At 39.3% G+C, this 23,608-nt stretch overlaps 1 protein-coding gene and 1 non-coding gene across 2 annotated transcripts; both read right to left on the bottom strand.

Moving 5' to 3' along the window:
• Positions 1–2,874: 2,874 nt before the first annotated feature.
• DEF8 (differentially expressed in FDCP 8 homolog) lies at positions 2,875–20,950 on the bottom strand. Its single transcript, XM_080279924.1, has 11 exons — positions 20,821–20,950; positions 19,288–19,498; positions 18,698–18,788; positions 17,999–18,139; positions 16,719–16,881; positions 15,339–15,503; positions 13,236–13,280; positions 11,459–11,503; positions 6,001–6,242; positions 3,724–3,945; positions 2,875–3,078 (listed from the first exon to the last, which is right to left on the bottom strand). Exons 1-11 carry the CDS (start codon positions 20,948–20,950, stop codon positions 2,875–2,877), a joined length of 1,659 nt encoding a protein of 552 aa, XP_080136050.1.
• On the bottom strand, positions 17,371–17,489 carry LOC145409593 (5S ribosomal RNA). The gene has a single exon (XR_013899143.1). It is a non-coding gene; the product is annotated as a 5S ribosomal RNA (ribosomal RNA).
• Positions 20,951–23,608: the final 2,658 nt, after the last annotated feature.

Here is a 23,608-nt window from a genome sequence, read left to right as displayed (position 1 = left end):
TTTATGTTTGCTCCTGCAAGACTGTGGCACGTGGGGAGCAGCCATCAAGTGGGAAGTCCTACACATAATGGCACGATCACTGGTCTTTAAGTGTAACATAAAATGAGAGTGAGTCGCATGAACCTGAGTGCTAAGCTGCTAATCTGACTAGTCATATTTCTGGTTAAAGACAACAAGACAAACGGCAATATAACAAAAACATCATATTATATATTCATTCCTTTTGTACAGAATAATTATAATACATCAATACTTGCTAAAAATAAATAAATACAAACAGTAGTACTTTGCAGGGGATGAAGTAAGGAAGACAGCCACCATTACAATCAGCTAACACCAGGGACCAGATCCACAAACTCATGATCCATGGCCACTCATACCTCTCATTTATTTTCATAAGAAGGATAAGGAGAGTAGGGTGCAGAAACCTCCCATATTTCTCTTTCTTCCTGCAAATCAAAATGTGAACTATGACAGGCAGGTGCCCCTAAGTCTGTTGGTAGATCTGGGGGCCCAGTAGTAGCAATAGCTCCAGGTTCATCCGAAGTATGAACCTGGTGGGCTGCTGGCTTAAACTGGTCTTCTCCTGCAGTTCATCCTCCTTTTTGGGGATAGGGAAGTAGTTGACAGATATCTGTACAACCATGCAGCTGACAGCTGAGCAACCACTAGACCACCAGGTGTACTCTTACAGATTCAAAATGTAACAATGAACAATTTCTGATGTGAATATATACTGTACTGTATCTGCAAACAGGTGCAGCCTGGGAGAAGTCACCCCATTCCCCTACAACTCCTCTTGCCGTGCCAATGGCTTATCTATACCTATCCTCATACAAAAACAGCTAAGAATATTAAGGCATTGCTCTGAATTATTAAATATATCACTGATTGTGGTTTTTGGGTAGCTGCTGAGCCTGCTTGCCCTAACCCTAGCTCTGTCAAGGAAATCATTTCAGTACAGGACAGATTATACAGTAATGTACTGCATTATTATTTACAGTAAAAACACTTATAATACAGCACGTAAACACTCATCTGGCACTGTAAATATATTATGCAAAGCAATGTTCTCTTTACATGAATATTCTTGAACATTATGTACACAATATTTCTTCAGTTAAATAAAATTGTGTGGCAGTATGCTGCAACCATCTCTGACAGAGTTTTTAGAACTATGTTCTTGCTATGACTGATGTCAGTTATAAAATCACATACAGTACAGGCAGTCATTATATGCAATTAATGTGTTAAAAAATATCACACCCTTTTTTTCCACAGAACTGTATTATGAATTTGGGAAACTGGCACATCAGCTTCTGAGGCACCAACTGAACTGTAACCGACAATTTTTCTGCAATCTTAAGTAGGCTTAACAGGAAGAAAAAAAAAAAAAAAGTATATAACGAGAACTTTCTACACATAATCATCAGTTGCAGCATCTTCACTTAATATCCCACATTTTCATGGTGTGAAGCAGAACATGAATTTGGTACAATCTCCCACTCTTCAGTATCACAGGAGTAACAAGGCTGTTTACATAAGGTGTGTTTAGTGGTGGAGTTTGTTTACAGAAAGAACTTAGTGGCAGAGTGTTTATTAAGTTTTTAGTGGCAGAGTCTGTTTAGAGAAAGTGTTTAGTGATGGGGCTTGTTTACATAATTAGTTCTGTTGTGGTGCTTGTTTACAGAACGAGTTTAGTGGCAGAGCTTGTTTAGAGAATGTGTTTAATGGTGGAGCTTGTACACAGAAAGAGTTTAGTTGCGGAGCTTGTTTACAGAAAGTGGTGGTGGCCATCATCCACTCCCTTGATGTGGTGCTGCCTACTTCATCCTTCACCTTTATCATTCTTTTTGTGTCTACCTTCCTCTCTTCCTATTTCTTCCATCTCTCCTGCCATTTGTTCTTATCTTTCTTTCCTTTTCGGGCAACTTTACATTGAATGACAAGACAAATGGTTTCCTGTAAGCCTGGAGACCATTTACAATGCCAGGTGGTAACCATAAAACTAACCCATACGTGTTCCCTCTGTGTCAGCAAGTGAGTTGGCAGAGGGTTGATGCCCCTCCCTGTAAAACAACAAACTCAATGACAAATGGCCAACCATTGCAGGATCATGGCATCTGGCAACAGACAGAGATGGATAGTTTAGTGGTGGAGCTTGTTCACAGGAAGAGTTTAGCATCAGCGTTTGTTTACTGAAAGTGTTTAGTGGCAGAGTTTGTTTAATGAGTGTTTGTCAGCATTTTTTTTTTTTTTTTTTTTTTTTTTTAGAATGTTTTGTGGCAGGGTATGTTACAGAATGAATGTTTGGTGGTGGAGTGTGTTTAGAGAAAGAGTATTTAGTGGCAGTGTTACCACACATTAGATCAATACAAAAAGCATAAAGTTTATGTACCTCACTCCTCTATTTTGTCATTTGTTATGTCATGTAAAAAGAGTATGTGTAGGAGGTATCCATTCCTCTTTATCCATAAGAATTTTACTGGGTACAGCAATAAAATTACCCGTAAGGAGGGTATTATATACAATATGCATAATATCATTAAATATCCTGAGTCAGCCACTGTTAGCACCTAAAAAAATGAAGCAATGAACTGCTACTGACCACCATAAGTCTGTGAGGGTATCATCTAAACACTGTCCTGCATTGTAACTTGGCCAGTAAAATGATGAGAGTTTTGCAGTCACTGAATTGACACTAGGATATCCCTACGTGTCAAGTGGGGTTGGTGGAGGATTAGTGCCCCTCCCTGTAAAACAACTCTAAGCCCTTGGCCACCCCGTTTGGGATACATGGCGTCTGGCAATGAATGAATGAATGAATTTCCAGAAAGGTGACAACAGTGTTATGATGGGGTAAGTGAGTGAAAACTATGACTGCTGCTGCTGCTGCTGTATGACAGAAGGGTCAGTGCGGCGTCTGAGGCACCTTGGGCAAGAGGATGAGCGAGAGGTGTAGCAGCGGTGGTGAAGGACGGTAAAGCACCCACTACACACCACCACACCACCATCAAAGGGAAACAGTATCTCACTCACATCACAGATTTCACAGATGAAGCCCTTCCCTTGGCATGTCTGCAATATAAAGCAATCATTATGAACAATACATGACTGTCCTCATCATTCTCAACCAGTTTCATTAATAAATAAGGTGGACTGCCCATCCCTCCTTTACACCAGTGGTAGAAATTCATAGATGTCTGGTTGCCAGAAATCCCCCCTTGAAGCAGGTGAATTTGGCTTGGCTGTAACTAATTCACAATTTGAAATACAGACAGTTGTTATAAATCAGGCTTGAGTTAAAACATATATCTTTTCCACACAACTGGTACTGTAATTTAGGGGAAAGGGCAAATCTGCTTTATAGGTGGCAGTGGAACTTTGACAGGCAATTTTTTTTTTTTAATTTGCTGTGTATTTAATTTAAAAAGGGGGGAAGGACAACTTATAACAAGGACCTAATGTAGCTGGACAAGGATGCCTTCAAGTGGTGGAACCAATATACTGTTGCTGAAGTATATAAATGTCTCTCTGCTCCCTCCCTATTCCCCAAAAGGAGGATGGTGAGATGCAGAAGGATGGCATACTCATCCTGCAATTCAGTGCGTTCACATTCCGGTAAGCCTGGGGATGCAACTGCTACTATTACTACTGCAACCAGTACTACTACTACTACTGTAAACCTATGACATCTCAGCATCCTTAGTTTTAGCAGCTTACCAGACAATCACTCTTGATGTGCTTGGAAAAACTGTCATGGACCTTCTTCAGAAAACCCAGAAGCACACCAGACTCCACATCCTCCAAGTCTTGTAGTGAGTACATATGTGCCGTGTCTACAAAGTGTTGCCGTTCTTCAAGCTGTCGGAGCATACGCGATTCCTGGGCAGCACGGCAGGTTCCCAAGTACTGCTTCATAACCAGCAAGTCTTCTCGCATTTTCTGAAGTAGGGAGGTTAAATCAACATCTGTAATGGTACTGTAACTCATATATCATTATCACCCACCCATCCTGTTTTTCTATCCTTGTCTTTAACTTATAGACTACTTTTGTTAGTTATAACCTTCCACAAAAGAACCATTAGGTCTGTTGCGGTTTGCTTTCCTCTGTATTCCTTTGTATGCCCTCCTCTTCATTATCATTGTGGCCTAAGTGTGTGTGTGTGTGTGTGTGTGTGTGTGTGTGTGTGTGTGTGTGTGTGTGTGTGTGTGTGTGTGTGTGTGTGTGTGTGTATTTACCTATTTGTATTTACCTATTTGTAGTATACAGGAATTGAGCAATGCTCGTGTTGTCCTGTCTCCATATCCACATTTATCAAGTCTACCTTTACACACATGAATGTTTTTCTCATGTACCACCTCTTTGTCTAAGTCGTTCCAAATATTTAAGTATTTACCTAATATACCAAATTGTGATATACACGGAATGTACTATGCTCGTGGGTTTCCGTCGCTGTTTCTCAATATGTCGAATTTAACTTTAAACTCTTTTAAGTTTCTAGACTGGACGATCTCTTTGTCCAGGCTATTCCATAAGTCTATACTTCTGTAAGGAAAGCTGTATTTCTTGATATCCTTCAAGCAGCTTGACTTTTTCAATTTCATTCCATGTCCTCTTGTTGCTCTCTTATCCCATACAAACAGATCTTCTTTGTCAATTTTATCCACTCCCACCATGATCCTGAACACCACAATCATGTCTCCCCTCTTTCTCCTTTCCTCTAAAGAAGGCAAATCCAGTTTTTCCAGCCTCTCTCTGTATGACAGGTCTGTCAGACTGAGGACCATCTTGGTTGCTGTTCTTTGTATTCTCTCAATCTTGTTTATATCTTTCTTTTTGTGTGGGGACCACACTACCGCTGCATATTCTAACCTGGGGCGGATCATGGCCACTATCAATTTTTTCATCATTTCCTCATCCATATAATGAAATGCTACTCTTATGTTAGTCAAGAGTTTATAAGTCTCTCCAACTATCTTTTTAATGTGCTTTTCTGGTGACAAACTATCTTGGACCAGCACTCCCAAATCTTTCTCTTCTCTCATTTTTGTGATTAATTCATTACCCAACAAATAATTCAGTGATGGCCTCCTGGTACTTTTACCCATTTCCAATATTTTACATTTCTTTACATTAAATTTCATTTCCCACGTCCGGCTCCAATTGTGTATCCTATCCAAATCCTCCTGCAGTATTTAACAATCCTCCTCGACCTCTACCTTCCTCAAGATCTTTACATCATCAGCAAACAGACTTGCATAACTGTTCACTCCATCTACCATATCATTTACGTAAATCAGGAACATTACTGGCGCCAACACTGAGCCTTGAGGGACTCCACTTGTTACTTCCCTCCATCCAGACATCCTATCCTTTATTACTGTGTGTGTGTGTGTGTGTGTGTGTGTGTGTGTGTGTGTGTGTGTGCATGAGTGCGTGCATGTGTGTGTTCTTTTTTTCCAGCTCTTGGTCACTTCACTCTGATGACACTATATTCTGCCAGTACTACCATAAGATTTTTTCTCTTGCTCTGAAAAACCTGGAACTGGAGGAGTTAGATATGGCTGTCATTATCCACTTCAACTAGAGGTCTGTCTTAAGTTGAATCAATCTTTGGTGGTAGCAAAGAAAAAAAAATACATCACCAGACTGAAGGAATAATTATTAAACAGAATCAAGAGTATCACTTGCAAGTTTGAAATAAATAAGCAATTTACCCACTCAAATACTCTTAAGTTAAGTTGGAAGTGACTGTACCATAACTGGCAAAATTATGCTCAATATTTCACCTCTTCTACTACTCACTCTCCATTGCTAGGTAATATCAATGAAAGCTGAGAATGACTTGCAATGCTTCTCTGCCCAAAGACAATTAATTCCCTTCGACATAGCTACTGCACCAGGAATGAAAGTGATGGTCAACATTTAAGTGTGATGTTGGCAATGTGGAATAAGCATACTTTTATCTCTAACTGCACAGATGAAATTCTTCTAACCTTAACTGTAGTGAGTTCCTCTACAAATTTAAAAAGGTGTGGATTGAGCTCCTCAAGGTGAAGCAGTGGACGAGTACGCATCAACTTCAGCAACTGCCTGGCCTCCCTGCTAATAGGTCGCTCCTCAAAGTCCCAGTTGTGTATGACTCGCGCTGGGATCACCATACGGGAGTTCCAGTGGCAGGCGGGACAGTAGTAGCGACCAGAGTAATCACAGCGTCGAGGTTCACACCAAGCGTTTTCTGCCAAGCCCAGAAATCACCAACATTACGAAAGAGTTCATTTCTCCACTAAATAGGCTGGGACATGAAAGACTTTATGTTAACTGAAATATTATGGAAAGTGGAATTAAAATGGAAACTAGGAGAAGATCATGTAAAAAACTGCCTACAGTACCATATACTACTTCATAAATAAAACTTGTCTTCAAATATATACCAACTCTGTGGGGACATAAGATGCCAACACCCTCCTATTGCATCAAAAATATCTTGGATAGTGGAGGATTATGAAAACTGGATGTTCAGATTTGGGAAGCTGTAATGTACTGGACAACAGGTCTTTGTTCAGTGTGAAACCTTGACTACAAGTTCTCTCCATCTAGGGGTCAGAATAGCAAGTGAAATGACACTACCCGGTATGACTAATTAACATATACAAAGCATTTGAATCAGCATCACACACCATCATTTATCATTAAGGCCATTACATTCTACAATTAGTTAAGTTCTGTAAAGTAAATTCTACTATTATGTCCTTACATGAACTGTCAGATTGATATATCAAGGGAGGTGCCATAGTATACGAACTATAAAAATACAGTACTGTACTCTAGTGATGCCAGTAAAGTCATGAGCCATAATTTCTGCCCACCCTCTATCCTGTCCCTGGATGAAAGTCAGTCTAAGCCTGACATCTGTTACTGGTTGTTCAAAGATTCTCTAGATTGCACGAGTAATGGCATCACTGCAAACTGTGCCATGTGTAATCTAAAAGTGTTCAAACAACCACTTAATACTAGACAACGGATCTTAATATGTGTGAAATGCTGGCTACAGTTCCCCCAACCAGAGGCAGTGGTAGAGGATGGGTATGAATTGTTGCTCCTCAGCCTACATACACAAATGAAGAGTGATACATATGCTGCTTTACTGAACAAATCTATGCACAGTAATATCAAAGATTTCACCACAATATTATGGCAACTTACAAGCTACAACAAGCAAACAATATGGCCACTGCGACACCAAAAGCATTAAAAATAATACTTAGTATTTCAATTTTTGTCTCTACAATAACAAAAATAACAAACAAATTAATTAAGCATGTTATAAGTCTTAGTATTCTAACAGTTTCTACAACTACCATCTACCCAGAATACATAGTGCAAAACATGCTACATTCCCAGTGCATCGATAGCAGGCCTGAAAATACGGTTGTGGACAGATCTTGAAGTAAAATTACTGTGAAACTTTTTTTGCAGGAAAGGTGAGGAAAGGAAAGAACAGAATGGGCTTATCTTTTGTCTCTCCTACAAAAAACAAATCTGAGTTACAAAAGGGGAATGGTGTTTATCAGCGAATCTGGCTGGTGTTCTGTATTATAATAGTGTTTTAATAATGTGGCTATCCAATAATTTCACAGATCAACTGGAAGCGAGGCATGGACCTCGCAAGAGGGGAACAAGTCAAGAGTGAGAGCAGTGGAAATGAGTTACTTGAGAGGAGCATGTGGAGTGACGTGGAGGGACAGGTTGACGAATGAAGAAGTGAAGGAACGCTGTGGGGTGGATGTGGATGTGGTTGAGAAGATTAGGAGAAATACACTGAGGTGGTTTGGACATGTGAAGAGAATGGAGAATGAAAGACTGACTAAGAGGGTGTATGTAGGTGAGGTGGAGGGAGGGAGAGGGAGAGGTAGACCGAGGATGAGGTGGAGGGATGGAGTTGAGAGGTATATGAGGGAGGGGGGGTGAGTTGGGGGGAGGGTAGTCAAATGGTGGGTGACAGAGCGACTTGGAGGCATTTTGTCTGTGGCCACCCTTTGCGGGATTAGGGCGTCGGGCTATAGATAGATAGATAGAACTAATTTAAGATGAAAGAAAGGGGTATATCTGTATATCAGTCCTAGTGCAGTCTGCCTTGAATTGCTGTCCTTGGCCTCTTCCATAAGGTGATAACATTTTGCATTTGTTCTTATTACTATCGTACATTCTGCTCAGCTCAAGAGAGTGCCCTAATAGTGAAAGGATGAATGAAGGTTGTAAATGACCCCTCATGAAAAAAAAAAAAAAAAAAAATCGCTTGGAGACAATAAAAATATAATAAAAAATACATCAACTGTTTCATCTGATAATGCATTTTTCATTTCATTTATGCTGGCTTCAGAGAATGCAATTCAGTTAAAGGAAAGAAATACGGCTGTGAAGAGTTTAATGAAAACTGCTTGTAATCTCATTATTGCAAATGGTCTCTCCAAATCCGAGAAAAAAAAAAATAAGGAGATAGCACCAAGAAATGAAGATAACAGTGTACTACACTGAAGTGAACAGGCTACTGAATTTTGAGGCATGATGTAAAATGCCATAAATTGTGAGTTTTCTTGCACTGCTCAAAGCTCAGGATCAAAGCAAACAAAAAGTAATGATGCAGAAATACAACATAACCTACTTTCAAGCACTAACAGATTTTAAACTTTACAAGATCCTACATGAGAAGAAAATGTCTCTCTCTTGTACACTTCATTACTCCATTACAAGTATAGGGATTCAGGGCCTGATTGCTCAATCCAAACATTTAAGCAATAGTAACCAGTCCCTTATCCCTAAGTGGCACTTTACGAGGAACAAGCAAACCCCACACTACCCAACGGAATCACATCAGCAAAACCCAATACATTTATGAACAAGCTTATTGTACTATACAACCAAAATGTTGTTAATTATTCAGCTGAACTTAGAAAACAAAACACTGCACAACAGCTAACATCCTGCTTCTGTGGATTATATTATACACTATATATACAGTATAATTAAATACATAAATATCTATCTATCTATCTATTGCCAGACGCCATAATCCCGTAAGGGGTGGCCATTTGACTTTGAGTTATTTTTTTACGGGGAAGGGCACTAACCCTTCACCAACCCACTTGCTGACACGTAGGGAGCACGTATGGTTTGGTTATATGGTTACCACCCAGCATTGTAAATGGTTTCTTGGCTTACAGGAAACCATTTGGCTTGATATTCAATGTAAAGCCACCTGCAAAGGAAAGGAAAGCAATAAGAAGTGACAGGAAAGATGGGAGAAATAGGAAGAGAGGAGGGCAGGCACAGAAAAAGAATGATAAAGGCTAAGGAAGCAGTAGGCAGCACTACATCAAGTGAGTGGATGATGATCGCCACCACCTACCACTATATATATATATTCCATCCATCCATCCATCCATCATCCAATCCTACATTGCCCCATGAGGAGCGTAGGAGCCCGGGGCTAAGCAGTTGGTCCCGGCATTTAAGATGAGAGTGACCAGCCTCACTCATCCCTGAGTGGCATTACATGAGCAATCAACCCTAACCACCCCCTGGATATATACCTTCACCGGTTCAATCCGACTGGAGCACAATAATTACTCCCTAAACCACCAGGCGCCAAAATTTGGTTATATGGTTACCACCCAGCGCAGTAAATGGTTTCCTGGTGTACAGGAAGCCATTTGTCTTGTCACTCAGTGTAGAGTCACCCACAGACAGAAGGAAGAGGAAAGAATGAAGGAAAGAAAGACAGAAGAGGAAGTGTATAGTTACCTGTAGGCAGAAGGACAAGGAAAGAATGAAGTAAAGGATGACAGAAGAGGATGGAAGGAAAGAAGGATGAAGGAGAGGAAAGGGCAGACACCTGACAGCAGCACTACATCAAGTGAGTGGATGGTGAGCACCCCCACCTACCACAGATATATATATATATATATATATATATATATATATATATATATATATATATATTAGCAATAAACTAACCTTTTGTCTTATCAGCAGACAACAAACAAGAGTACTGAACTAGAACTGATCATACCAGACAATTTTGTTCAGCTCAGAGTATATCCACACAGCCTGAATATTAAATCAATCTAAACTACAAAGCTTACATGTGTCACTAGCTGTCTGAGCATACGATATAAACTTTATTTTCCTTAACCCCTGGGGACATATCTCGTTTCTAAGCAGAACTGTGTCCGCTTGTTGTTGTGACCCTAGGCTGATCTGGGCATGAACCCAGTGAACTACAGACTGAAGTTGTCATTCTCAAGTACACCATCATCCTCCATTTGGGGATAGGGAAGGAGTTGAAGCACATTTGTGCTTCCATAAGAAGGCATCCTTCTCCAACACCTGAACTATTCAGAGTTAATAAAAATACATAAATATATACATACAACATGAGGTACTCTAATAAAAATTACAAAAGGAAAATTTTACGCAGTGCTTTCAAAAGCAACTTAGAGCTTGTGCACTGTGCTGGGAGAAGAAAATTTTGACCAGCATAATCCTCTCTCACCAAGGGGATTCATTCATCTTGCACTAAAAAAAAAAAAAAAAAAAAAAAAAAAAAAGTTGGGTAAAGAGAGGGTGCTGACGTGAATGCAAATTATTAACCTATTATTCCACATATTAGAACATATAGGAGGATGAAAAAAAGAAAAAAAGATTATGCATGACATGAAAAAATAAACCGTGGAATACCTGTATATGAAGACTATGTGCCTTTATACCTACTATTGTGATTATCCAGATTTTTCTCTTTCAGAAGCAGTGACATTCTTTTCAAGCTAGCACAAAACATATTTATTACCATTTTTAAGCATAAACTTTTGGCTGTGAGACAGCAACATTACACTTCATCAAAATACCAGGAAATGCCACACTATATACTGTACTCTTTTGTGAGGAGCTTCTTGCAATATTACAGCACATAGTAGCATCAAGTAAGAGTTCATTCAAATTAAGAGTTCAAGTAAGAGTTCAGGAGACTGGTTATGAGCAACACAACATCAGGCAGCATTCCAAATAAGGCTGGAGATACAGTAAGACCCCTATATCTTGGCCTCTAAATCATCTGAAATGACATGACTGTTTGTAGCTCCTCCATATGATTATTTATTTGACTGCATAAAGCTCTTAATTTTCCTTTGATACCAGGATTGGTTTGTGAAATAACAAAAAATTGAACAAAAAATATGCCTGATATGTGTCTTAGAAATATAATTTAGGAATGGCAAATAAAATACTTTTTTGATGAACAGAATACAGCACTACAGCAAACTACATATTATTTCAATATTTTGACCATTCAATTATTGCATTACAAAAGACTATCAGCTTCATGAGGGAAAAATAAAAGGGTCTTATTGTAGCGTGCATAAAAACATAAACAATACGGGTCTAGGGATGGTCTACCTGTTCTGAAGGGGTCACCAAGGCATGATACACCCCTAAGATGGGCTAAAACACAAAACAAAGAAATTAGTGATATCAATGGCAGGTGGTATGCACATCAAATTCTCTTGAGCCATAGATTTTAAAACCTTACTGTGCATTCAAAGTCTAATTATCCATATACAGCACCTGATTACCTAAAAATAAGAACAGTCAGATATGGTACTCAAATATCCAGGATCATATTACTGTATCTAGTTTGATGGGTAGACATCTGAATACCGAGAATATTAATACCAAGATCAGTACTGCCCCATCAGTACTGGCCTTACTGTTCACGGATTCATAATTTGCAGTTCTGATGTTGCTAGTTTACAGTCGCCACTTTTCATCCAAGACTTCAGTTTGTTTGAGCGAGAGTATATGCTCAGAATTTTTGCCATTACTGTGCTAGACTGTTCCTTTTATACACTTTCAGAATGCTGAGTACACAACTGCCTTTAGGGTTTTGGAGTGCTTAAATCCATCCATCCATCATCCAATCCTACATTGCCCCATGAGGAGCGTAGGAGGCCGGGGCTAGGCAGTTGGTCCCAACATTTAAGATGAAAGTGAAAAACCCAAAGAATTTCAAAAATATAGTGTATGTGCTTATCCCCTCTCATTGTTACCAGTTGTTTATCCAGGTTAGAAATTTGAAAGCTATATCTGCCTAGCCTCAAACCACTGTATCCAGAAGGCTTGCCAAATACAATTTATATTACTTTTAAACGTTATCATCATCATTCACCTCATCATCGTAACCACAAAACATCTCACTGTCATCCAAAGTTTTGTCTTCTTCTGCCACTCACCTACGGCAAATAAGCTCCATAAGGACAAAAATTTCCAAGTTAAGATGGATGTACCACAGCATAAGCAAGAAGAGATCCTAAATTCCTAATGACTACTTCTATATGGAAAATCACTGAGTATTTGTATATGGATAATTAGAGTCTTCTTATAGCACTGATGGCAGAATTATCAAAACTGAGTGTATGAAGGTGGAAGCAAGCCACTCAATCTTGACAGTCCTTTCTGGTAAAACTATAACTGTTAGATATGATATGCCTGCAACCTACATTACAAACCATATGTAGCCATGATAAAGGTCTGACATGATCCAACCTTCTCATCACCATCCTCCTCCTCATCATCATCATCATTAACTTCATCCTCATCCTCATCATCATCATCACACATCTCAGAAATTATCATCAAAACACTGGGGGCTTCTTCACATCTTCTCACCAAGTTTTGATAATATTTACCCTTAAGTATATAAAGGAAACTGCATGGTGCTTTTTAATATTGCAATACTGTACTGTACAATTACACTTCATACAAGCATCAAGTATTAGCTGCTGCATTCAACATACCCCTAGATAGTGATTTCAAATGGGGTAGGTTATCAACTGCTCTAGGTCTATTTTTCAATTTGAATCTGCATAACCTCTCTCTCTCTCTGTAGGTTTATTTTTTTCTTACTGACTTAATGTTCATTCTCCCTTCTTGTTCTTCATATTTCTTGCACATCTGCTCTCTCTCTCTCTCTCTCTCTCTCTCTCTCTGTACATTTATTTTTTTCCTACTGACCTATGTTCATTCTCCCTTCTTGTTCTTCATATTTCTTGCACATCTGCTCTCTCTCTCTCTCTCTCTCTCTCTCTCTCTCAGAAAAAAAAAAAAAAAGCTTAATATATGAATATCCACTGGTGTCTACTTCACTGGCAATTTACAAGACTTATAAACTGAATACCTTTGCATTTAGATTTTCCTCGTCTTTTTGCAAGAACAATGAAGTCTGAAAATATTAAAATTGGTGCATTAGTAAAGAGCAACAAAGTGACAAATTGCAGGAAAATTTCAGAATATTGGCCTACATGCATCTGCCATTCAAAAGCAAACAGCAAGACCCCTCTGCTTTTACTTTCCAATATTTTTTTGTTCCATTTCTCGAGCTTTGGCACATCTCTAAAATCAAGTCTCATAATTTGGGCAGTCAACTTTATCACTGTTGTAATTCAGATATGCTTACGTACACTAAAGAGGCGCAGTTTGAAATTACAACAGTTATAGATTAAAGAATAAAAAGCATATCTGTAAAGAGTGACAAAAATACCAATATATTGTATCATCTTATATCAGTTGCACTACTCTAATTGTTTAATTAAATTTTACGCTGAATGTCCAAGTTACCAATGGAAGTTAAGGAGTCTCACTGTGTTTCATTATTATTACAAAAAGCACAGACATAAAAAATTAAAGACAAAAATACGAAAAATGGGGGATTATTGTAGCATTTATCAGAGCTGCAGTGCATAAAAATAAATCAAATAATCACACATATCATATCAATGCAAAGAATGGCAGCAAAACAATAACAAAAATAGTCAGCAGATAATAGGTGCAAATGCATGACTGACTTAAATCTTAATATTATGATTTCCTATAGACATTTGTGAGCTAAAGTTACTGTTTACCATCAAATACCATCACCGGCTCAATGGAAGTCATAACCGAGGACTCAGGCTCAATGAAGATCTGATGCAGAGTTTTTCTACATTCCCCAAGTAACAATATCATCCTGAACTGCTCCTCATCTGGTTTAACTAATTTCTGAACCACCATCTTAACTTACAACACATTTACATATAAAGTAAAACTTATAACTATGCCTTCCCTCCACTCAACACAGGATTAGTGGGTTGATATTGTTTACTATCCTAGTCTGAGGGGAGTGCGGTAGCTCGGCAGTAGGGTGTCGGGCTCGTAATTGTGAGGTTGCGAGTTCACGCCCCGCCTGGTGGCTGATGTGCTGGGAGGGGTAGCGCTCCCCTGTAACCCTAGCTGGGCTATATGATCTGATGAGGTCTAGCTCGAGGATTAATCCCTATCCTAGTCTGTTTGATTTGGCAGACCTATCAACCACAGGCAAGCAACCACCCAAGGATTTGTGAGTGAACAGAAGCTATGTTTTGCAGGTATACATAGAAGGTAAAGAGATCCTAAGCACAGCCATTGTATAATTATGTGAGAAAAGAACACCAATTCAGCATCCCCATCTGAGATGTATAAGCTATGAGGCTCCTTGCATTAGTGGTGGTAGCTGCAAGAATAAACTTAAAAGGATGTCAACCAGATTTAACAAGCTAACAGACACAGAGGATATGTTGGTAGTACAGTTAGTTCTCGTAATATGTTGCCCCCTTTTTTTTTCAATTACTGTACAGTAAAATTATAAATATTACAAAAATTAGAAGTACAAAAAAGAGAGAAAGAATGACTGTTAATCCCTTCTCCCCAAAGATGTTGATAAGGTGAGAGTGATCAGTCTTTGGCTCCTAAGTGGCATTCAACTTTCAAAAAAATGACACGTTAATTCCTTCATCATGGACATCAATATAAAAATTAATAAAACATAAAAAGAATGGCTAAGGGTATGTCTACAAAGAAACACATTCTGCTATTCTTCTAACATCCTCAAAACTCAAGCAAAATCATCAAAAGGAAGCAAGAATAAATTAAAGACATCCCAGGGCTTACTGTAAGATGGGCATTTTATCACACTACTCTACAATTCTGTCCCAGTAGTTGATCAGCCTAACAACGAAGATGCATCATTTGCTTTCACACTCCCACAACTTTGCATTATACCCTCACTACATGATGTCTTCTCTAAGGTGAATAAACTGTGTAATCATGGCAAAAATAATACAAAATAGTTATCCTCAGGCCCAACTACTACATCAATGTGCATTTCACAATCACAAAATGCAAACTACAAAACTATCCAGAAAAACTTAGACATGCCCACAAACTAAAGATGTATTCTCCCTCTTTCTCTTTCCCCCATACTCACTGTTAGTAATAAGTCGTCGACACTCGGCACACTTGTAATTCTGCGCTGATAGGCCAACTTCAGGGCAGATCTTGAGGATATACGATCCATCTTCATTGGCTTTCACACTGGCACATCTTCGCATTATGCCATCCAAGCAGCGGCCATGACATCGGTACTCACACACTGAAAAGGTATAACAATTTGATTATGCATTTCTGATCAGCTTGTTAACTTTAGCCCTTTCAGGTCAAGCGATGTCACCTTTTTTATTCTAGCAGCTACCACAAAATGTTATCATTCAGTAAGAGAGTGTTCTAATGGTGACGGGTTTAATGAAAGTTATATCTAACCTCCCAAGTTTGAAAAATCTAACTTCTCTGATGGTATGTCCCTAGGTTGAAAGGATTAAAACACACACACATCACAAAAAGGCACATCTGAAACGAGGGGAGTAGGAGATCAAATGTCAGTCTTACTTTAGCTTATGGTTAACTTTAATTTTCTTTTCTTATTAATAAAAAAGTGTACTTCACTAATATGTTGTCCATGGGATCATAAGAAACTTAACATACATATTTCAACTGCATTTTCTTCCAGAGTTATGTTGCTCTCACTGTTTTCCCAAATACTGAGGTGCTGTACCCATGATGTTACACACTTTTAATGTTACTTAAATTCTCAAGAGTGCCAAAATATAGTACTGTAGGATACCTTCAAAACTTGGAGAATGGAAGTTAGCTGAAGGCACGGTGATACAAAATTACCATTCTGAAATGAGATGGCACTTAAAGAGCTCTTCCAATGGAAACCCCATATACTGTGTAAGGAGAGGAATACGAGTGATGTAATGGAAATGGGAGTGAAGCTGGTGAGGAAGGGTGAGAAAGGATATTCCACACATGACAATAACAATAATAATCTGGTCTTTTGTTTCTCAAAAGCACCAGTTTTTCCAATAAGGAACTCACTGGTGCTTGACGTGCTTTCAACACATTTATGGTTAAAAGAATACCTATGGTATCATTCATATACAAGCTTGGTCAGCAGAAGTGGCAGCAATTTAAAATCTATAATCATTCATCACAACACCTCTCCTCAGATCATGGCTCTTTGAAATGAAAAATGCTCTGAGCTGCCCTGTAAAAGATCCAACAGAAGTCAGTTGCCTGGCTTGCATTTTATTTACCTAGGGGCAGAATAGGAAAAAGGTCAATCAGATATGCCTTCGTCCTACACAGAATGGCCACAAACAATTCACCTCCATGTCACCCTGTCCTCCATCATCTGGCTAACTCACACCTCTCATTCAAATACTTCTCCACCTCATGCCTCCAACTCATTCTTGGCCTCCCTCTCTCTGTGTATGCCTCCACTTTGCTCAAATACACTTCAACTCACATGTGCAGACATAGGAGACATGTATGACCCCCCATATGATCTGTGCACACTTGTCACAGTACTGTTTGGTGGCACGTGTCAGTGGTGGCTTCTGGGGCTGTAGTTGGTGGTTCATATGTACAACTATGCCCATTGACGTGATCTCAGCAACTTCCTGGAGTTCCTGAAAGAAATGAAAGATGATAAAGTGAAAGGAGAAAGCGCCAATATATACGACTGGATGTTATTTCGGAAATTTTCTGAAGCTCTGGGGGGAAAGAAAACAAAAGGTGCTTACTAAAGTTTTATTACAGCAACTTACTAAATATTGATTCATTCATTATCCAATCCCATTTTCTTCCACATAAACAGAACCACAGTAGCCACAACTTGAAAAATACTTACACAAACTATTCAAGATAATGATAACATCCAGCCCCATACTATCTGCATGGAATGAAGGGATCTAACTCTCTTATTTATGAACCCAAGTAAAAAAAAAATAATGATGATGACACCACATACTGTACACAATGGTCATAATAAAAAAAAATTTTCATCATTCATTCATTGCCAGACGCCATGTATCCCAGACAGGGTGGCCAAGGGCTTAGAGTTAATTGTTTTACAGGGAGGGGCACTAATCCTCCACCAACCCCACTTGACGTAGGGATGCCAACAGCATCTGGTGTTCCCAGGCGGTCACCCATCCAAGTACTAACCAGACCCAACGTTGCTTAACTTCGCTGATTGAACGGGAAGCGGTGTACTCAACGTGGTATGGCCGTTGGCCAAAAAAATTAATAAATAAAAATAACAGCTTATCCCAGTTTACCCCTTTGAGGTACTGAGGCCCACATTTAAGGGTAGATGACCAGCATACTTCCCTTGGTGGCATTATGTGACTGAAAAATCTCCTATCACTTCTTGGGGAGGAAGCCTATGCAATGCCATCAATCTGTCTATGGCATTTTTGACTACATAAATGAAAACAGTCAGTGCATGTTGTCTGAGTAATATACAATGGAAGAAAGGCACTTACAAAGAAGCAAAAGACTCCACAGAAAACATAATATCTTTACGTAGTTTTGTATTCCAAGAAAGTATAGGATCTTTTTTTATGTACATCGCAAGGATGATAAACAAATTGCGGTATACAAAATGTAATCTGCGTATTCTTTTAGAGTTCTGTACAACTAAACATTACAATAATATCATTTACCCCATAGCTTTTACTGCAATACAATATCATAACAAAACTCACAGCAACAGAGCATATAAAAATCTCTCTCTTTCCATACCTGTAATCTAAGCCTGAGTTGTATAAGCTTGTGAACCAGAGCTCGTCTTCGTATGGTGGATTTGTCACACTGCAGGATTAGGTTCTTGCATATCTCTACTTTCTCCTCCACTGTTTCAGCACTCATCACATGTATACTTTCCTGTAATGATTTCAAGATGTATAATCAGAGACAAAAGATTGCTTAGAATTTCATCTCTTCTACTTCCCAGTTTCCCCAGCTGGGTAATATTTCTAGTATGAGGGGCTTGGTATGTGTCACTACTCACAGATGATTCTCATTGCTCTGATGCATCAGGGTGAAAAGTGACAGACATTTTCTTAAACATGAAGTTGACAAAGTGGAAAAACAAGTGAACTTTGCTCAAAACTGTCCAAATACTTATAAATGGTATTAACCACTTCAACTTGTGGATATCTTTTATGCAACTTCTTGGTCTGCCTGACAATTTTATTCATTATGGGGGCATGCCCCAGTAGTGGAAGATAAAACTGAGATTAAATCTAATTCCTCTGGTTCATGAAGTCTCTCCTACGCTGAATAAAATCATCCATGGGTAACAAGACAAGGGCGGAAAAGTAAGATATCAGACTGAAAGGGTTAACAGCCTTGAACACAAATTCACTTACAAACTTATAATCAATTCCCTGTCATCACCAAAAATACACTCAAGATTTTCACTTCGGATATATTAATTACCTCGGGTTGGGAAAAATGATCCTCTGTCAAGCCCAGCTCAGTGTTTATGGCTGCATCTTCCACAGCCACTTCTGGGTCTGTCTCGGGGCTGCTGTGGGGTGACCAATGAATCCCAATTAATGACTGACAGAATAGTGATACTGTATACAGTGATGAGTTATGGCATTGTAATGGATGTGGCCCATTTGGGTCTAAATCCAAGGACTGGTTGGGGTGAAGCCACTAAGGAACATGCAACTGTTCACTTTAACCTTCAATGTCTGGACCAAGTAGCTTCGTCCAAGGGTCCCTATACTCCTGATGAGGTAATAGAGGACTGGATGATGGCTCAATACAGTAGTTATGTAGTAACAGCCTGACAGATAGATGGATGGACAGTTATGTGGTAACAGCTAATTCCCTGTTACCTTCCGAGAGCTAGTGGGGCACAAGGGTAAGTTACTGTACTTCAATACATTAAAAGGTACAGTTCTGTAAAGCTAATCTGCCAGTTTTTCACAAGTGGCAGTACCAGTTATAACTATGGAATAAGATGCGGTATTTTGTAACAACTCTGATGCAACACAAACTTACTGACTGACTCTACTTACTGAGTACTGAGTGTATCTGGAGGTGTGGGTGAGAGTGAGGTGTTGCGTGGTGTTGCAGGAAGCACCCCAGGGTGTTCATCATCATCATCATCCTCTTCGGGGAGTCCTAAAGTGTCTGGAGGAGCAGTGAGGAGACGCTTCATGCCTGCTGTCACATGATGAACTGTTCCTCCAACTCCAGATGATACATTATGCACCACTTCACCCACTCCTGGAGGCAGTACACAGATTAAAGAATACTGATGTAGGTGAAAGTTGCAACCCCATGCTCATCTGAATGTAAACTCAGCAGACTGCTGGAAGAAGCTGTCCTCCTGCAGTCCACCTTCTTTCTTTTAGGGGATAATAAGGGAGCTGAGGGACAGTTGCATGACCAGGCAGTGTTGCAGCTTGGTTAGATATATATACAGTATATATCAGTGTCATGAAATGAATGCATTTCTCTTCAGCGTCAGGTGCTGTTCATACCAGTAACATATTTATATGCAATACTTCAGCCTTGAGTGACATTATGTGAGCACGAAACCCTAAACATCTCTTGGATATTAACTTTATGGGTACAGTAACATTTGACTGGAACACCTTAACCCACTAGGCTACTGGGCACCTTTCTCTGCTACTGGTAAACTTTGGAATATTATATCAGCTAAGGACAGACTATTCTGCTTAGAGAAATCCTAACAGCCAAAAGGCAACACTTTTCAATCTCCTATGATTCACTCTCAGCTGAATATAAACTCCTGGCACTAGCTAAAATATACAGGGTACCAAATTTAAAGAAAAAGGAAAATAGTTTAATACGGTACATATGGAAAATAATTCAATAATGTATTGTACGGTACTTTTATTTACTGCTAATTGAAATGGCAATAAGGATGTTTTGAAATGATGGCAAACAAATAGCTAGAGACTGTTTGACTTTTTGAAGCTAAGAACATATACCAGTATTTGGTTAAATTTTTAGAAGTAACCAATGTTTTCTTTTATTATTATTTTTATGTTTTCCAATGCAAAATACTGTGTTTTAATTAGTTTTGACCTTCATTTTGGGGGGAAAATCCCCCTTTTGGAATTTTGAGTAAGATTTCCAAAAGTGGGTTTATCCCCCAAAATCAAGATCAAAATTAATTAAAAACGCACTATTTTGCATTAAACGAACCCAAACTAACACCCTAACCTAACCTAGGGCCTGACATAAGACCGAGTGCACACGCCTGCACCAGCCAATATGGCGCGACATTCATCAGCTACTGAGCGATAGCCTAACCAAAGTTACTATATGACTATCCCTACAAAAACTATTCCCCCAACTCAAACTAGGATTAAAAGGTAAGTCTTAGTTAGAATAGTTCAGGGACGTAATATAATGAAAATTAGTAACATTGGTTACTTCTAAAGTTATACCAGTATTTGTTATAATGACCTAGTGTATTATCAGTTCTAGTCCACTAAATATTGCTTGATCCATGTAAGAATTAACATTTATTTATTTTTTTATTTTATTTTCAAAGTACAGTATATATATGGCTGTACCTGTAGCAACACTATGGACAACACCTCCAACACTGTGCGTCACGCTGGAGGCCATATCTGTCACCCCAGACACAACATCAGACAGACTTAAGGTTGACCCCTCACTCAGCTGGCTACCATCTTCAGACATCTTGGCAGTTGGCTGCAAAGGAGGGATTCCATTTTCATCACAGAATTATACTCAGAAATGTTAACTGGAAAGATAAATTGGGCCACCTGAACCCTAAAGCATCATGTGCTTTTGACTGGTGGCCTTATCAGATGGGTAAATCCACAACAACAATTACGACCCAACTCTGACCCCCATCCATGGTCAAAACTGTTGTACTGAATCAATGGATATTCACTTCTGTCATCAACAAAGGACCATGAAAAGAAAACTGACTACAAAAGACCATGATTAGATATAAGGAAACATATTTTCTCGGGATGAAGTCATCTTGTGCTGTGCAATCTAGATCTGTCTGATTCTGAAAAGCATCTAGCTAGCCTACATGAATTATGGAGGCATCAGATTTATCTACTAGTTTATATATATCCAATAACTCAAAGTCAAGTGGCCACCCTTATGGGATTATGGTGTTTGGCAATTGATAGACAGATTATATCTATCTACTGTCAGGCATCTTAATCCAGTAAGGGATGACCATTCATTTCGATTGCCCAAACTCAACCATTCACACACCAAATGAAGCAACTGTAACTAAAATACTGGGCTGGTAACACGAGCTAAATGTCTCCAGGTCTGCTAGTGGGAGTAAAAAAATATTGCTGCAGCACCAAAGAAGGCAATATATAGTTTAATATTATCGACATGGCTGAGATAAGGTTACAGGTGAAGGTAGTATAATTATTCATTTTATTCCCCCACTAACTAGGGCAGGTCTTGAGGGTCGAGTGCAACTGAGGTAAAATCCTAACTTTACAGCATATATTAAAGGCTGAAATTTCTTGCTGTATACCTAGATGATGGACACTCGGCGTGCAGAGGTAGAAAAGAAGATAGTGTTGTGACTTGGCGAAAAAAAATCCTATACATGAGGTAAAAATGGCAAATGACAACTGTTTGTTTTGATCGAGAGACTACTGGATATAAGAATTGTCGATGGCTATTGTATGAATCACAACAGATGCTTTAACTGAGCTTCTTACTAATATATAACTTTAATAATGACTCGTAATATGATAACCTATATTTCCTTTTAGAGCGAGCCGCGGGGCCAAAAATAAATCGTAGTGTTCGCTGTGCTCTGCTGGAAGTAATAAAAATAATGGATAATGATGGGGGAAGGGAAGATGTTAATGGAGGAGAAAGGGGAGAGGAGAAAGAAGTCACGATGCTTGCTGTGGTTTGCTAGGATAGGTTTAATGACAGATGATGATGAGAAAGTGAAAGAGGTAACAGTGTATGTGGTACCGATAGGTAGGCTATAGATGAATTTTTGTGTTGAGCGTAGCGTTAGAGCAGTAGGGACTAGGTGCAGGGGTGTATGGACATGGCGTGGAAGGAAATAATGTAATAGGGGCACAACATGAAGTAATTTGTTTGACGGGGAATCATACATGTAATAATAATAATAATAATAAAGCCATTTGGTAGCATGCAACTGCAAAATTGATTTATGAATTAACTAAACTGTCTTTTGTCCAAGATCAAGCGGTTATCCGCCATCTTGCAGCACCTCCAGATTTTCAAAGTTAATCTTCCACTTACTTAAAAAAATATCAAACACACTGGTTATTATCAAAATATTCAGAAATATTTAACAGTTGTTTAGGATGCCAATAATTAATAATTATCATCCTATTCATAATAAGTTACAGGTCTGAGTGGAAAGATGGCGCTATGTGGCATCAGTGATATGTTGTTGTTTTGGCTGTCAGCTGAGCGATATGAAGCTAGAAAAGCTCAGGAAAAGTTTTACAAATGAAATTGTAGCATGTGGTATGTGTGGTGGTGTTGAGGAGAATCTTCTGTACTTTATTCTGCGTCGCTAAGGATATCAAACTGTGCGCATCACGTCAGTCAATGTACGAGGGTCATAAAACCATTTTATTGAGGACTTCCGCTTCGCCAGAGGGGAAAACGGACCAGCCCACTGAGTGAACTAGTCTTTGCCGTACACAAATCAGGAAGTTTGAGACAAAATAAGATCAGAAATAATCAAAGCAGCCACCAGAAGTAAATGACAGGAATCAAAAAATCTAACTGAAGACTTAAGGTGACGATATAAGTGACTTTTCCGGTGCAGCATCGCATCTCTCGGCCAAATCTTCGACCTACCGTGTGGTGAGGAGAGACTAAATTATGCTTTTGATATTATATTGCTGGCAAATGTTTTAATGGGATGATTAAAGACACATTTAGAATCGTCAGGCATAAACTGGGATGGCACATACATATTTATCATGGCCCTATAGCTGAGTGATTAGGACACAAGGAGGAGTGGGACTGGGGAGAGAGGGAGGGAGAGTGTGGATGGGAGGAGTGGGACTGGAGAAAGAGGGAGGGAGAGTGTGAATAGGACACAGGGAGGAGTGGGACTGGGGAGAGAGGGAGGGAGAGTGTGGATAGGACACAGGGAGGAGTGGGACTGGAGAAAGAGGGAGGGAGAGTGTGAATAGGACACAGGGAGGAGTGGGACTGGGGAGAGAGGGAGGAAGAGTGTGGATAGGACACAGGGAGGAGTGGGACTAGGGAGAGAGGGAGGGAGAGTGTGGATAGGACACAGGGAGGAGTGGGACTGGGGAGAGAGGGAGGGAGAGTGTGGATGGGAGGAGTGGGACT

This window comes from Coenobita brevimanus, chromosome 81 (genome assembly GCF_032717465.1).
Source record: "Coenobita brevimanus isolate Jiangsu-jjx chromosome 81, ASM3271746v2, whole genome shotgun sequence".
Taxonomy (NCBI): domain Eukaryota; kingdom Metazoa; phylum Arthropoda; class Malacostraca; order Decapoda; family Coenobitidae; genus Coenobita; species Coenobita brevimanus.
Note: the sequence above shows the minus strand (reverse complement) of the source record. Positions and strands in the feature narration are given on the sequence as shown.

What these genes read in the sequence shown, in the direction of transcription:
- DEF8 (XM_080279924.1), bottom strand. Translation starts at nt 20,950, where the DNA reads ATGTCTGAAGATGGTAGCCAGCTGAGTGAGGGGTCAACCTTAAGTCTG. An exon ending in ATCATTTTTCCCAACCCGAG is followed by an intron (nt 18,140 to 18,697) that starts GTAATTAATATA and finishes AAATCATTACAG; the next exon opens with GAAAGTATACATGTGATGAG. An exon ending in ACATCAAGAGTGATTGTCTG is followed by an intron (nt 3,079 to 3,723) that starts GTAAGCTGCTAA and finishes TTTATATTGCAG; the next exon opens with ACATGCCAAGGGAAGGGCTT.